General features: G+C 34.6%; 1 protein-coding gene across 7 annotated transcripts in view; it reads left to right on the top strand.

Annotated features, from left to right (window-relative positions):
• The window catches only part of CEP135 (centrosomal protein 135), a 36,058-nt gene that overhangs the window by 14,164 nt on the left and 4,861 nt on the right, over window positions 1–17,033 (top strand). For all 7 annotated transcript variants that reach the window (XR_004356529.1, XM_032684857.1, XM_032684856.1 and 4 more), the window contains 14 exons: window positions 427–577; window positions 1,560–1,753; window positions 2,232–2,375; window positions 2,903–3,046; window positions 3,834–3,911; window positions 4,073–4,224; window positions 6,242–6,357; window positions 6,428–6,582; window positions 7,060–7,115; window positions 8,085–8,253; window positions 11,476–11,586; window positions 13,307–13,492; window positions 14,414–14,623; window positions 15,585–15,787. Coding sequence is in view for 6 of the 7 variants with exons in the window: in XM_032684857.1 (XP_032540748.1) it covers window positions 427–577; window positions 1,560–1,753; window positions 2,232–2,375; window positions 2,903–3,046; window positions 3,834–3,911; window positions 4,073–4,224; window positions 6,242–6,357; window positions 6,428–6,582; window positions 7,060–7,115; window positions 8,085–8,253; window positions 11,476–11,586; window positions 13,307–13,492; window positions 14,414–14,623; window positions 15,585–15,787 (2,069 nt within the window). In the remaining variant the exon portion in view is untranslated. The remainder of the gene's footprint in view (window positions 1–426; window positions 578–1,559; window positions 1,754–2,231; window positions 2,376–2,902; window positions 3,047–3,833; window positions 3,912–4,072; window positions 4,225–6,241; window positions 6,358–6,427; window positions 6,583–7,059; window positions 7,116–8,084; window positions 8,254–11,475; window positions 11,587–13,306; window positions 13,493–14,413; window positions 14,624–15,584; window positions 15,788–17,033) is intronic.

Below are 17,033 nucleotides of genomic sequence, written 5' to 3' on the forward strand. Positions count from 1 at the left end.
GAAAGACGTGCCAAATAGCATTTGATTAGCTGCAGGGTTGGATTGACTGAGATGCTGTATTGTAATGTACTTTAATATCAACAGTGTTACCAAATGCCATTAAAAATTATTTATTGCTTTAGTCATTACTTTTTTTCCACATGTTTGTATCCCACTATCCTACTGGTTGGTTTCTTGAATTAAACAAGTGTTAATCTTCCTTGTTTTGTTGCTGATTGCAAACTGTGTCAAAAGTAATGTTTACTTTGATGTAATAAAAACCAGTATAAAAACGATGATCTGTAACAAATGTTAAAGCATAAAACATCCAAGTTAAACAGAAGTAAACAGTGTTGTATATTAAAAGTTCAACAAAATGTTTAATTTTTTTTTTTCAAATGTCTTTATTGGCACTTCTAATTGTTATAATAATACTTGTCACTTCAGGAGTTGTGCTCATGTCGTAGGGAGAACGAGAGACTGAATGAAGAACTCTTTGGAAAAACAGGTGATAAAGACAATCTTGAGGTGGTGTTAAACCAGCTTCAACAAGAGAAGCAAAGGCTGACAGAAAAAACAGAGAACTTAGAAATAAAAGGTAAATCATCAAATGTAAATTCTTGCAAATTATTATCCTGTAAATTTTGAAATAGAATACTTTCCTAGTTAAGATACAGTTAATAATACTGAAAGACTTTTGATATATGTAAATTAAAAGAAAGCTGTAGGTCTTCAGTCATAACTGAATTGAAAACTTTTGTCATGGAGAGATATTTTCATTCTCTATGTGAGAACTGAAAGTTGAGCTTTTTACTGTGATCCCACATTGTATTAATTCTATGGCACTTTCATAGCATTTTCAAAATTGTTTTTATACTCTGTCATTGAGGGAGCGGATTCAGACTGTGTTTCTTGAGAGCTTTATCCAGTTGGATCTTGAAAACGTCCAGGTGTGGAGATTCTGCATCATCTCTAAGCAACTCATTCCAGTGTTTGTCTATTCTCAGAGTAAAATATTTTTCCCTGTATTGTTTGTAATTGCTTGTAGCAATTAATCTTCATTGTTCCTTGTTTACTTACTATGCACCTCTGTGAAGAAACGGGCTCTATGTTGTGTATAATTCCCTCTTGGTACTGTCGGTCTGCTCTTAGGTCTCCGGCTCATCTCCAAGCTGAACAAGCTCAGTTCCCTCAGCTGTTCCCTGTAGGGCAAGTGTTCTGCTCCCTGACCAGCTTGGAGGGCTTCCCTTAAGTTTATCAACGTCTGTCTTGTACTAGGAGGGACAAACCTGAACACGGTATTTTAAGTGCAGTCTAATGAGTGCTAATTAAAAGGGAATAATCACATTCCTCAGTCTGTCTCTGTTGATACAGCCCAAGGTGCTGTGAGGCCTCTACTGGTCTTATGCTACTCACTCATGTTTAATCTAATATTAACCAGTAGATGTAGTACTCCTACATCTTTTTTGGCAGGATTGCTTCAACAGTTGCTGGGAGTTAGTCCATCCCAAAGCAAGTGTCTTTGAGGAAATTAATGACTTTCCTATACACTTGTTTTTTTTGTTTTGTTTCTTTTGCAGAACGAGAACTTGTCCTAGAAATAGAAAGAATGAGAGTAGAATATGGTATAGCCCTAGGAGACAAATCTCCATCTCGTCTAGATGCATTTGTGAAGACTTTAGAAGATGACAGAGATTATTATAAGCGAGAATTAGAATATCTTCAGAAAATGATAAGACGAAGGCCTAGCCCAAGCCGCAAGACTCCAGAGAAGGTAAAGTTCCTGCTGTCGGGACAAGCTGAAAAAATAATGGAAATACTGTAGAAACATTTAAGAAGCCATCAAATATATTTTCAAATTCAGTGATGGGAAAGGACCGTAGTAATTTTCTAAATTACTTTCTTAATGCAAGAAACCAACTGAGAGAAACTCCAATGAACTTGCATTTTATTTTCCTAGTCACATTTTACAGCAACATATTGATTAATTATTGATCATTTTGTTTGAAATAAATAGAATTAGATAATAACCAGAAAGAGGTTGAAGTCTTACTGTTCACTGCTTTGCTTTTTCTTCTTAACAGTTAGTTCTTATTATTTAAATGATACCACCAATGTCAGGCTTTTTCTTGCAATGAAAATTTATTTTGTATTTTTTATGTATTATTATTAGCATGAGTTCTTTTTGGTATTAATTATCCATATATTTTAATTAGCTTATTTTAACATAAATTTTATTGGTCACTTTGCAGGGCGAAGAGCTTAAATTGATCACCAGAGAAAGAGATGAGCTACGGTCCATGTTAGACAGATTTGAAAAACACATGATAGAAATTCAGTCCAATGTCAGATTATTGACTGCGGAAAGAAATAGATTAAATCTTCTTTATGAGCAGGTAAGAAGAGATTGTTTGTAATTTACATTGAAATAACCAATTAACTTTTGTTGTACTGTGACTTGTTTAAAATGAAAAACCTTTATAATAGAACTTGACTATAGACCTACTAGAATACAACAAAAGCTAATAAAATATACACCTATTTTTATTATTTGTTAATAAAATTATGTATTCCACTTAGTTTATTAACTTGAAAGCCATTATAATGACATTATAAGTTATTGTACTGGCATTCTGAAATTAGAAAGATAAGGAAAAAGTCAATAGAACGCATGAGAAAGTTGTGTAACGATAAGAGAACAGAGCGAAGTTAGTCTATGCTTGGAACAGTAGAAGAATGATGGTTTTGTAGTCAGCATAAATTGTCACTGCAGTGAGTGATTTAGAGAATATATTTTAGTTATCTAGAGAAAAATAAGACTATAATAGAACTTCTGTTGTAATAACAGCATTGAAAGTTTCTTTTGTTAGTGTGTACACTATATTGCAGTCCATGGATGCTAACAAACAATAATCTTTTTAAGTCTCAAAGTGAGTTGAACAGGATGCGAAGAGAAGCAAAGCATAGTTTAGTTTCTCAAAGTCACGTGGAAGAAGAAAGAGACATTGCACTGACTGACTTTAGAAGACTAATGGCAGAAAAAGAAAGCCTCAGAGAAAAATTAAAGGTGAGCTTTTATAGCTTCACTGCTTACAATGACGTGGCATATAGGGAAGGCTTATACAATAGTGCTGTGTTTGTATTTGGCTGTCTGTCAGCTCCCCTTTTCAAGAACTTTTGATTTCAGACTCGCTTGAGAGAGCTCAATGAATTGCATCAAATTTCCCTTGTAAACATAGTTCCTTGTTGGGGAAAGGAGGAGAGGAACGCACTTAAAGTATTTGAGGGCAAGCATGACATCACCTTGTGTGAAAAATCTAGATATGAAGTGCCAGCCACAGAATATTTTTGTGGGTATACGCTACTTTGAAGATGCTTGTGTGTCGCTGTTGTGGAAGAAATCATGCACTTTACTCACAAGAGAGAAGCAACAATATATTTGATGCATATAAGGCAATATATTGTTAGCTTTGTAATCTGTCTTATATTTTGTAATTAATGATAATTTAATAAATTAATTTAAAACATCTTAGGGCACTAAGCTATACATGCATGCACCCTGTAGCTCAATAAACTCTACAGCAAATCACAAATATTAATTTAGTTGGATCCAAATATAAATATACTATTTTAAAAAATCTAAACCAACAACCAAAACCAAACGCAGTGATGTTATATTAAACTGCAGTGGTGTATTTTCAGCTAATGTTCTGTAGTTTTACAGAGAGAGCTTTGCATTTGGTCATTCATCAAAGAATGTAATGCAATGTTTTCTTAAACATGAAGCTTAAATTTCTATGATTAAATCTAAAAATGTCTACCTTGTTACATGTAATTCTGTATTTCTATCTCAGATTCAGCAAGAAGCAGCAAACCTTGAAAAATCAAAGATGCAGCATGATATTTCAGAACTGGAGAATAACATTCAAGGAGTAAGTGTGTTTTTAGGAAGTAAGCTTTTATTATTTCTAAAATAGGATAGACTGTTCCAGCAATTAATTTTATTAACTGTTTTCAACTTAAATTTATTTAAAAGCCAAGCTGTGATAGCTTTCTGCAAAAATAACGTTTGGTTATTTATTTTAAATTGCAGCTTGAGATGGAAAAGTGTGAACTAAAGTCTACAGTCTCCATTCTGAAAGAAAGAACAAACTATTTGGAAAATGAATTAAAATTGAAGTCCAGTAAACTTGCCCAGACTTCTGATGATTCTTCTCAATTTAAAGCTGAGATTTGCTCACTTCAGTAAGTCTGATACAATCTTTGAGATGCTAAAGTAATTTTGTTTATTCTATGACTCTATAACAGAGTTGAGTTCCTGGGGAAGACCATAAAATATTTTTAAAATCACTTATACTGTTTGTGTCTTATGGAAAAGTAAGTGTGAGTCAGGAAAGTGCTGTGGTGGCTTTTCACAGCAAGCTCCTCCTGGACTTATTTGATGACCAGATATACCGATAACTTTTATGGCAGGTTGTGAATGAAAATTTTCTCCTTCTTCTAGGATAGTTTCCTGTAATAATCATGTTCTCTGCTTATGAATGTAGCAGAACAGAACATTTCTAGAAGAATTTCCAAATGCTACTTGTTAAAAGGAAGGCAGATGCCTTTACAAACTGCAGCAGTAGAGCCAGATTGTGCCAGTTTTACAGAGTTGTCAGTAACAGTGAAAATTTTATGCCAGGCAGCAGGCATTGATATTCCACAACTGAGTGGTTCATGGAGCATCATTCTGTAATGGCATTTTACATGAGCTGTTTTTCTTGTATTGCTCTCTTTCATATGCTAATGCTATCACACGCATAGCACAGTTTTGAGAGCTGACATCTTGTGATCCATAGACACAGTCTGTGGGGATTTAACCAACTTGCTCGGAACTGGAGGATCAAGTGTACCTATGTCTGTTTAAGGTCTGTTTAAACTTGCAGGGTCATTGCTGTGCTCTTTTAAAGTTGTTTTAGAAAAGAGCTCCCATCAGCTGTCTAAATGTCATAGAACAAGGAAAAGGCTTAGAGAAAGTACAAACAGAGTATTGAAAATCTGGGCAGAAATTTGAAAATACAGGTATAAGTGAGAGGCTTTGATGTAAGAGATCACTACAGGATAGATAATGCTGTAGATGACATCTTTCGAATGTTTTACAAGGGAAAACAGGGTCTGTGTCTTATTCTCCCTTCCCCACCCGAACAGTATTACGCTGCAATGTACAGTAGTGGGGGAATAACTGTGAAAAACCAAAGCTGAGAAGCAGGACTTGAAGTTCATTTAATACTCCTGATTGCACAAAGAGGGCTCTTGGTAAAACAATTAGTATATTTGTTGGTAAAATTGTGACAACATTAATTAAAATGAAATATCTTGTTAGGTTCCTTATAATTTCAGTGGAAGCGTTGATATTATGAAAAGAAGGATAGAAGGGCTACAGTCATTTCAGCATTTGGTTCTACTTTGTGCATGGTGGCAATTTGTTAGAACTATGTTTTTCCTCCTCCCCCTGCTTTTTTTTTTTTTTCTCTCTAAAGTTTCACTCTGAACTCATTGAGAGCAATCTTTATCTGCAAACATGCTACATTCTGGATTGGTGGGGTTTTCTTAATAGTGAAAAACTTCTGTAGCTTTTGTGGGATTCCATTTGGGAGGGGTTTTTATTTCCCGACTTGTTTCGTAAATAATCCATTTAATTACTTTCGAGTTTCGTTTTGCTTTTTTTTTTCCTAAGTCACTCTGATATTTCTTTCCCAGAAAAACAGCTATGTAGGTAGATGATTTCATGTATCTTTCGGGCTCTGTATTTCTTAAGAGTAGGATCAAAACTATAGCTGTCAATTTGGTTGCTTTTTAAAATGTCATGTCACTGATAATCACTGCTATGAGCTACATATCAAAATCTTTATAAAGCAACAGTCGAAACACACAAGTAAAGAGGCACATGATCAAGAGTAACAGAAATCAGAGGAAGTGTTTCGGGTTATTGTGGTGGTCCCACTGAGGTTCCATTGCTCCATTTTGTAATGGTGTTGAGATGGACTTGCAGCAGGGCTCTAGAGCAAACAAGTGGTGTTGGCTTCAGAAATCCTTAAGTCCTCCCTCTCAAGGGAGAGGGCTGGTTATATGACACAACCCCATGCTGCAGGTTGGTATGATACAACCCTGTCAGGAGGTTATTCTGGAACTGTGCCAACACTTCAAGCAGCTTAAGAGCCATAAATTGAAGACCCTGAATAGGTCCCAAACTTCTTTCAACTGTACACTGATTTTCCAGGCTCTTAAATGACCAGCTCCAGAGGTCTGTTGAAGATTTACAGCGCCGCTTGTCCCTCAGAAAGGATGATCTGCAGTCAGCTCAGGAAGAAATTGCAATGCTAAAGGAGAAAATAGGTAATCAGTAGTTATTTTTATGCTTATTTTCTGTTTTTAAAATAGAAAATACTTATTCTTTTATTTATAGATAGGTTAAACCAGAGGAGCACTTCACAGGATGAAGCAGTCAATGTGCTTAGAAGTACTATTACTGTTTTGGATAAAGAAAAGGACAGTCTTCAAGAAACCGTGGATGAAAAAACAGAAAGAATTGCATGCTTAGATGACAACTTAGCTAACAAGGTATGTGCAGTAAAAGTCCATTTGGGGATTTTTAAAGCAGTTAATTTTTAAGGAGACATTTTTCCTTCATGACAAAGCCTATGCAGAGCACTAGGCATCACATAGACACTATGTTTGGACCTAGCCAATGCAAAGAGTCATTTGTCAACTCAATAGCACTTTCATTATGAATGTTACTGTATTCCCTAAACACACCAAGAATACAAAGAAGTATTTTTTTGCATTTTACACGTGGAGGTATTTATTGAGATATAAGGTTCTAACCTGAGGTGACAAAATCTGTACCTTCGTCTTTTTTGATGACAAGACCATCCTTTCTCAGTAAAGAAAAGAAGCTTGGAAATTTGAATGTGCAAAGATGCAATTACTTATTGGCAAAGAGTTATAATAAAAGTTTGAATGAAAAGATCTTTAAATTGAAGTATCTACTATGTTGCAATATAATGATATCTAGAACTTTTGTTTTTATTTTTGTAGGAAAAAACAATTACTCATTTACGCCTAACTCTCTCTGAGCTGGAGTCCTCAACAGAGTAAGTAAAGACTAGGATGCCTTCTTCAGAGATTTTATTTTACCTAGTGGTTTTAAAGTGAAAGTATATGGTTATTTTAGTTATTTTGATGAAACTGAATTACTTCCATTTAAGTCAAGTAAAGGAGTGTACTGTGTTGAGAAAGACGTACACAACTTTTGAAGAGACCTCTGCAATTATATTGCAGGCTGCTAGGACACTAAGACAACCATTAACAGTTGTTTGTCTATATTTATTTCCCTAAATTGGTAACATTTATTAATTATCAGTCAAAAAGTAGCTTTTTAGTACTCCACTGGATATTATTAGATTGACTCAGGTAAAATTCACAGCTAAATTCTTAATTATTGGCAATCTAGTCCTAGCATAAGCTACTAGTACAGTCTTAATTAAAATATATTTATGTGCTTTTTAGCTGGGCTTCATCTAATCATTCATTCTTGCCTCTTTTTAAGCATGACTTTGAAAACTATAGCTTTTAAAGAGAAAATATTTAAACACCAATATTTAAACTTTTGAAGGCCAATGTAACTGAATATTTGCTGCATTGATACATGAAATAACTGTGACAAAAAACTAATGAAAAATTTTACTTAAATTCACACATATTTTTATTTCTACTTTTTTGTTTAGTCTCTTCCTTACTCTTTTGATTGTTGTCTTTCAAGTGTAAGCTATCTTCTTCCTCCTATGGTTTATGCAGTGGGTAACATCAGATAAACATAAGTATCTTTAATTGCTGTTTGCATAACAAGTTTCATCTTACCAAAGAAATCTTCAAAGTTGAAAATTATTTCCATTTTATTTCTGCATATTGGCTTTTACATACTTGACTTATGTTTATATTTCAACTCAGTTTATCAGCCTTCAGTAAGCAAGAATGCCTTTGCATATCCATGTCTGATCATTTTCAGCACTATGTGGTTTAGTATAAGAAGGAACAACGTAAATAATATTTTCACTTGGTAGCCAGATGAAGGACATGCTGAGCAACAGAGACCGTGAGATATCGAGCTTACAACGCCAGCTTGATACGTCCCAAGTAGAGCTTGCAGAAATGGGAAGAGTAAAGGAAATGGCTCTGAAAGAAAACAGACGACTGCAAGATGACCTAACTACAATGGCCAGAGAAAACCAGGTACAGTACATAATACTGATGTATTAAACCACTTATTGCTTGCTTATATATAGTGTTACATCAAAACTGCTATATCCCCAGTCTTGATGGGTATGTTTAATTATTGGTATTTCTTAACACTGGGATATTGAAATTGTAAAAGCAATTACTTCAGATACATAAGTGTAGTCAATACAGTGGGGGAGAAATAGACAAGTTTTCAGTTTAGTTATCCTCCCCCAGATTAAAAAAGAAATCTAAATAAAATTTTAAATAAAATAAATCTAGGACATAATTGTTTTTAATATAATGAAATTATGTTAATTGGTTATATCACTTGGTAGTTGGTATTTAATTGATAAAAATGGTGTTTTATTATCTGTGGAATTGATTATTGAGAGAGAGCAAGGAACCACAAAAGCAGACATCAAATTGTTAGTCAGAAAGTGAGAGGAAGGAGATTGCTAGCACATCTCAATTCTTTCTGGTGCATAGTAATTCATTAATTTCATCCATTAGTTTCCATGAAACACTGGATTTATTGAATGAGGATTTTTGCCATGTTTTGAGATTAGGATGTTTTGGAATGTAGATTTAATGTTTGTGTTCTGTGAGCTTTGGTAGCAGTGGCTGTAAAGAGGTATGGGCAAGTTTTGAATTTCTGGTCCTGGCAAGGTTAGTTGCCGTTCATGTGTGTTTCTCTGCAGGGATTTTGCTTTCACTCATGAATTGGAAAAGGTTAATGTTGGAGGAGAAAGTATAAGAGGGCTTAACAGCTAGAAGAGACAGAGGGATTGAAGAATACTTATTTTTAGGGTATGATAGTCCTGAATAGCCTGAATTTGTTACCTGATTTCAGGAATGGATAAGGATTCACAATCAGTGAGAATAGGAGGTGTTCCCTTTTCATTATGTCAAGACTGTGTGGGCTTTTTAGATGGTGAATTCAAAGGTGCCATCTATTTCCCTGGAAAAATGTTCTTGTTGGATTATCTTTACATAGGTAAAGTAGATGTCGTGTGTATATATGCACACTATAGATAGAAATATATATACACACAGGTTCTGCTGTATATTGCAGCTTTTTTTGTGTGTGTATTTTGGGTTTTTTGGAGGTTCTGTTCAGGTGCTTTATTTGACTGCTTGCAGAATTTTATATCTTTATTTGTTTAGTTTTATTTGATTTTATCTTTCGTTAACTCTCTAGTAGTTTAGAATCATAATGTACAATGCTAACAGCTGGCCAGTCGGTAGCTTCAGGCCAGAAAGCAGCTGGGAATTGGGTTATGATTGCCCAGTGGCTGCTGAGGTGGTTCATGTGTATTCACAGTCAGATTTCCAGTTGGGAATTACACAAGTCCCTCTCAGCTGCTCATGGCTAAATCCATTTCCTTGCAAAGTGCACGCTATAAAGGCCTGACTTAAACTTATGTCAGTTGTAGAATCAGACTTGAAATAAAATCTTGAAAGTCTTGAGGAATAACCCATTTCTGTAGGTTATCATTGACTATTTTATTGAAAGATGAGCTATCTGAAGTTGATGTAAGTTAAATAAAAATTTTGCACGACTGAAATAGTTGAAAGATTCAGTGGATTAGACTGTTCAATTACCATCATTGTTATTATTCTTGTGATAACTTCATCTCTAGATGTTCTCCAGGGGTTCACAATTAAACCAACCACTGGTGTGTAAGGCTCATTCTTTCAAAAGCATAAGGGGCTTATATAGTATATCTCCTTTGCACTCTTTGCAATCATCATTGCTCCATCTCTTCTTCCTTGGAATTCTCTGGATCTGGGATCCATGGCTTGGACAGCCTGATGTGCATTCAGTCTTGTTAATCCCTCACATAGTTGGAGGAATAACGAGTTAGTTTTGTGCACCAACTGGTTACTGCTGACCAAAAGCCTCCCAGTTCCAAGTACATGATATGGATATCCCTGTACAATAGAATGTGCGTATGGACAATATATAACAGAAATGTTCAATGGTTTATAGGGTAAGTAACATCTTTTAGTGAGCTAAGCATTACAAAGACTGTGTAGAGAATATGTGAGTGTGATCTAGAGAGCTAGCACAAAATGCTGTTGCAACTCATTACATTCAATTTGTATAGCAAATTGTGATAGATACAAGCTGGTCTCCAGGAAGGTCTAGGGTGAAAACTATCACACAAATACAACTATTGCAGCTCCTCATGAGACTCAGATACCTTTACAGTTTTGATGCTGAGATTAAAATGTTTGTTTCAGTTTGCTGTAAATGCCAACACTAAAAATAATCAGGACCTTGTTAGCTAAAACATTTATTTCAGTTCTCCTCAGTTGGCCCAGCTGAGTCTGATGCTAGAGAGTACAATATAACATTTTTTAAGTAAGTGATGTAGTACCCTGAATAGTTCTTGCAAAACCTATAGTGCAATATATAAGTATGTGGATGTATTATTGAAATTAGATCTGCCATTCCCAGGCATCTAATAAGATGAAATGTTAAATATTATCATAACGTGATGACTAAAGCTTTCCCAATGTGTTTGGGAAGGCTACCACAGAGATAAGCAGACTGAAAAAGGCTGCCACTAATGAATATTAATAGACCACAAAGAGAAGAAGGGGAAGAAATAAGGCAGTATCCTTTATTTCCCCCACATTTGATCATGGGGATACCAAAACATACTTCCTTTTTGGCTCTCTGGACTAGAGGACTCAGAGGAAGGTGAGAGTTGAACCTGAGAGGGCCAGAGTCAGTAGTTCAAATATCTAAAACAAGTTCCACAATGCATTTTTGATGTCTAAATATGATCTTAGTAATGCATTTAGGTTTTTTATCCTGCAATTCCACTTTAAAATAAATGTTCTTTTGTTATAAAGTTGATTTTCTAGTGACCTAAAACTTGCCTTCACTCAGGGATAGTGAATCTTATGGCTATAAAAATTCCAGCTTCCAAACATCAGTATGTCGAATTTTCCAAAAATCAGTATGGTGTGTCATCAGGGAAACTGCATATTTTATGAGCTGGTGTGATTGTCATTGTTTTCTCTGATTATTCTTGCCTGGAAACCCTTTGGTGTATCTAAGGTGATAGGGGGTATTTCTGAACTATACAAATCCCAAAGGCTTTTGTAGGTAGAATAGAAAAAAAATCTAGGGCATAGGCAATTACTTTGATTTAATTTGATAGAGTATTATACAGTGATTAATTTACTGTACTGCACAATTTTGCCTTTATGTTACCTCTTTAGGCTATCAGTACTGAGCTTGAAGATGCAATACGTGAAAAAGAAGAAATGAAAACCAGGGTTCATAATTATATAACTGAAGTTTCCAGATTTGAGACCTTGATGGCTTCGAAGGTAAAAATATAACCTGTAGGCAGTCATTACTGTTTTCAGTAAGAATTGTGTGGCTTGGGTCCCGTCATGCCTGCCTGTCCCATTTCCTTCTTTTTTTTTCCTTCTTTTCTCTGCAGTGTTTCAAGTTACTAGTGGGGATAGTAAAGTATAAAACCTTGTTAGATCTGAAGCACTGATTATTCTAGCACATGACAATTTCATTGATCATGTTCCAGTTGTCCACAGTGCTGGAGAATAACAAACATATCGTATTTGAATGTTATTTTGTTTTTTGAGTTTTGACAAGGCAACTAGTAAAATATCTGGTACTGTTTCATGATTGTAGGCAACAATCAACTTATATAATGGTTTTAAATGTTTTACCCTTTTTGAAAAGAAAAGTTTTTATTTAGTTCTGCGTGAAAATGTAAAAATAGTACTGCCAAAACTATGCTCTTGGTAAGTGTATTTTATCCTGATACTTGGATTCAAAAGTGTGATGTATATGAATTAAAACTTATAAACATTTAAAACAAATAGAAATGGTGTGAAGAGGACATGAACTGGCAAATTTATTATGTGACTTTGAAATGGGAGGAATGAGTTTTGATCTAATTTCAACTTTATGAATGCATGTAAATTCAACCACTCTTTACAAGTAGAAACTTCAAGCTTAGGGAAAAAAATTGAAGTCAGTAGTATGTTAGCTTAGAGCTATCAATTTAAAACACTTGAAGCTTAGTTTTTAAGAATCTTACAATATATCATATGTCCAAAGTACTTCAGCTACAGATTGGCCACATCTTTGGCAAATGAGAATCCAGTTATTCAGGGTGTGTACCAGGAAGCTGTAGAATATACAGACAGCGACCAGTTACGAATAGTTTGATTTCAGAGTTTTGTCTAATATTACATCTGGATAATGCCTATGGAGACAAGGATTTACTTTTCTGCACAGGATTCACTTGCTTAATCATGAGTTTCTATTTTCTAATGCTCATCCTGATCCTGTCTGTACCTTCCAAGTTCTGCAGGATATGAAGGAATTTTAAAAACAGTAGCCTTCCTCATGAGGTAAATCTGACTCGTACTAGCAACATGCATATCCTGCTGCACATTATGTGCAAGGAAGAAGGGAATGTAGGTAAATAAGAAAAATTAATCACTGCTTTATAATATACACTTGCAGTTTGGCCAAATTAAAATTCACAAGCAACATTTGTTCTCACTGCACAAATGGTAAAGCTTGCAGTTTTGTACTTGCATGATAGACTGCTCAAATAGATTATCAGTGTTTCAGGCACTGCTGTAATAAAAATAGGTGTAAGAGCACAGTAAGTAAAAGAGCTGAAAATGGAGTTCTGCTAGAATTTCTTGGAAAGGGCAGCACTCAGTATATCTCAGTAATGTGACCCTTGACAATGCAGAGAGATCTAAAATAGCCCCTCTTCTGGGAGCCTTGATACTCATTAACAACTTCTAAATGTAAGTACTTCCATTTTAATAAAACTGAATGCCATCACTGTATTTATTTGCTATCTGGACTTGCAAAAGGGATGATGCCCTTTAGTAGTTGCCAGATAGCAGGATGAAGAAAATGAAGAAAGATCTACTTTTTCTGAAAAAAAAAAAACAAAACAAAACAAAAGACCAAATATACATTGCAGGGAGTAGGCATGAAATAAGGTCAATCAACTTGAAGGTATGTTGATCATTGCAGAGTGATTTACTGTTTTATTAGGAACAAGAGAACCAAGAATTGTTAGCAAAATTCCAAATGCTCCATACGCAAGCTGAAGACTGGGAAATGAAGGCTCATCAAGCTGAAGGAGAAAGCAGCTCAATACGACTTGAACTCCTTTCAGTAGATACAGATCGGAGACATCTTCGGGAGAGAGTAGAACTTCTGGAGAAAGAGATTCAAGGGGTAATAACTTGTGCAATGAAATTCTCTCAAGGAAAGTGGGATACATTCAGGTGTTTTTCAATAAAGTCAGTGTTTTTAAAATATTTTAAAATATTTTTAACATTTTAATAGAAAATAATTTCTATATGTGAGTGTTCCAAATATGGACACTTGAGTTTTTGAAATAGTAACTGGTTTTGTTTAGACGTGCTTTCCTTCTCCCTGCTTTCCCAAAATTAAATTAATGGGATAAGTTTTGATAGTTTTGGAACTCTTCTGTTGGGTTATTATTGCTATTATGATACTGTCTCTGTAAGAAACTTTTGTATATTGCTTCAAAATATTTGCACATAGCTTTATGAGTACTTTCTAAGCTTAGATCTTACGTTTCTTTGAAGCTTTGAATGAGGTATTTGAAGCATTGGTGGCTGGAGTCAAGGTAAAAATCTGGTAGACATAGTCCAAATCCAGAATCAAGATTCCATGATACTGAAACCTAGACCAATATCATAGAACATGAGGTTTATATTTAGGAAGCAGTAATTTATGGAGGTCAGTGATGTTCTAGAGTATAATTGTTGTGGATTGACTACATTTTGTCTCATGCCAAAAGTGTTAGAGACTATATTTTAAGCTGAGTAAACAATAGGCTGTATTTTTGGGGTTTTAAGCTTTTTAATTCTCTGAAGCTAGAATACAGCCTCATTCCACTCTTTTATAGTACTTGTATAATTCTTCAAGATGGTGATTAAAAATTGCAGCGATGGTTTATTAGTTGTCCTCAACTGTAATTTAGGGAAAGGGAAGGAGTGTAATATAGAGTTAGTTTTATAGGGAAAGTTAATTTTAAAGAGAAACTAAAGTATTAAGAAAGCCCAAGTTATTCAACAGAAAACTGTTAAATTTAACACTGAAGGTGTATCCGTATTTGTCTTTGTTTAGCATATCGTTGCACATCAAGTATATGAATCTCAGATCTCCTCCATTACGAAAAACATGTCCAAATTGGAAGAGGACCTTAAACGTGAAAATCAGGATAAGGCTGCTGTGTTAGCAGACCTGACTTCTGTGAGGGAGCTCTGTGTGAAACTTGAGTCTGGCAAAGATCTTTTGTCTCGACAGTTGACATCCAAAAGCATGGATTATGAAAGGGTAAGCAGAAAAGGCAAATTTAATTTGCTATAATAAAATAACTTCCTTTGCTTTTAATGGTTTTTGGAAAAAAGAATCACTTCTGAGAGCAAGCCAAGTTAATTTACATCACTAGTTTCCCATTTTTATATAAATTATATATTTTACAGTATATAGATCTGTATCTGTGGGTTTTGTACAAAAAGATGGAGTTTCTTTCATTTGTTATCACTGCAAAATGTTGCAGCTGTAGTTTTTGTGATACCAGAGACAAATTATATGGGGGGGTTTTTTGTTGTTTTTTTAATTTACTCAAATTTTCAACTTACCAAATGCGAATAGTGCACTTCTTATTTAGATATTAAAGACCTTTTCCTAGTGGCTTTTTTCAGTTAAATTGAAATTTAGATACAGCTGAAATTCATTAAATATTTTCAAATAATTTAAACAGTTTTGAATATTCATATTTTTGGAACCTTTTTCTTTACAGCTGATTTTGTCTTTATTTGGTGACTTGGTCAGGCTTTCTGCTACTGTAATATTCAAGACCTCAGGAACAGTAGAATTTTTTTATATTCATAAAACTGGTGAGGAAAACAAGTATTCCTACATTTTAAGCAAAAGCCAAGAAACTAATTGTGAGCTGAGCTAGTCAAATAGAATGAAGTATAGTAAATACTATTTTTGAACTTGGGCAAAAGTCTACTGCTGTTAAAAGCCAATTAGAGTTCCTGGTACTTACCTAACATTTCTAGCACTATGTAATCCAACTCACAGTAAAACATTTGATAGGTGTGCAGCTTGAATAGTTTAAAACTAAGTATAGTTTAGAATAATTGTAGCTTTAACTTGTTTTGTGAGCTCAGTTTCCTGTTCTTTTTTATCAGACGATCATTTCAGTTTTTATAGCAACTCTTTACAAAATAGAATTCTCTGTGTTTGTAAACCAGTGTATTAATAATGTATAAAATTTGTGCCTTAGGTTCTAGGAGAATTAGAAGATATAAAATCAGAAGTAGAGTTGCTGAAAAAGCAGTTATCCAGTGAGAGACTTACAGTTCAGAATCTTGAAACGTTACTGGCTACTAGTAGAGACAAAGAATTTCAGAACCAATTAACATCCCAAGAGAAAGATACCGAAATTCAATTACTGAAAGACAAGCTAACACTTGCTGAGAGCAAACTGTAAGTTTTAACAAGTGTATGTGTGTTATGTGGTTTACAAAAAAACTTTTTCTGTGTGACAATACTTACTCACAAAATCTGGATATTTGGTATGGCTGATCAGATTTTTACAGCAATGTCTTTTGGCCTTTCATGTCATCATTTACTTAGTTTCTTTACATATCTTTCAGACTACTTTCATTAATCAGCACTTTGGTGGACATCTGTTTAGTGCAAGCAGTAAACTTAAACAGGAGTTCCAAAGGAAACATACTCCAAATAAAATTTTAACATATGTTTACAGCTCACAAAAAAATTACAAAGTATATTAAATCCATGGTAAATGTGAATTGCTTATCTACTGAAGATGCCTGTTACCCTTACTTTGATTAAAGTAAGAATCACATAATAAATAGTGAAGTCATAGTGCTTAAAAAAAAGCAAAAGTACTTCTGCTGCTGTTGATATTAACTGTTAAGGAAAAAGTCCTGTATCAAGTTATTGTTCCTTTGAACTATAAACAGAACTGAACCTGACACTTACACTATATGTGGCGAGCAACTTCTTATGCTGTGCATCTGCCTGCAGAAGAAATAACTTTTAAACACACTTGTAGAAGAACGACTAATGTGTTTGGAGCAATGAAGTTAAGGGGGGGATATTTTGTATATGTGAAATTCATGTACAAGAGGAGCAGAGGGGTTAAAAATTTTTCTTCGTGTTGTGAAGCAGGGAATTTGAAGTGTCCATGACATGTCATCTTAGAATCGTTTAGGTTGGGAAAGACTCTTAAGATCACCAAGTCAAACTGTTTAACTGAAACTGCCAAGTATCATGACATGATAATTCTCCAAGGGATACACTAGCCAGTGACTGTAGTGATAGCTCTGCATTAAAGAGCAAAAAGGAGGAGTAGCAGCTGAATGGAGATGGTAGTGAAGAGCAAAGTCCAAGTAGAATTTCAGACAAAGGAAAACAGATACACCCACTTAGTAAACACTAAGGTAGGGAGAGAAAGAAAATGTGTGGAAGGTAATAGGACAGATAATGCTCCTTATGAGATATAGAATATAGCGACCTTAAACAGGTAAAAGCTGTCTGTGACTTGGTGACACAGATGTGCAAGAAAAATGCTTTTGATTGATTTACATAGAGGCTACAGCTTAGGGCTGATGATGGTCCACCTCAAGTAGCAGCAGTCTCTGTGGATCTGTAGATGACAATGGTATTAATCACCCTTGTGCAACTAATTGCTTCCTGTTTTAGT

The sequence above is a fragment of the Chiroxiphia lanceolata genome, chromosome 4 (assembly GCF_009829145.1).
Source record: "Chiroxiphia lanceolata isolate bChiLan1 chromosome 4, bChiLan1.pri, whole genome shotgun sequence".
Lineage (NCBI taxonomy): Eukaryota > Metazoa > Chordata > Aves > Passeriformes > Pipridae > Chiroxiphia > Chiroxiphia lanceolata.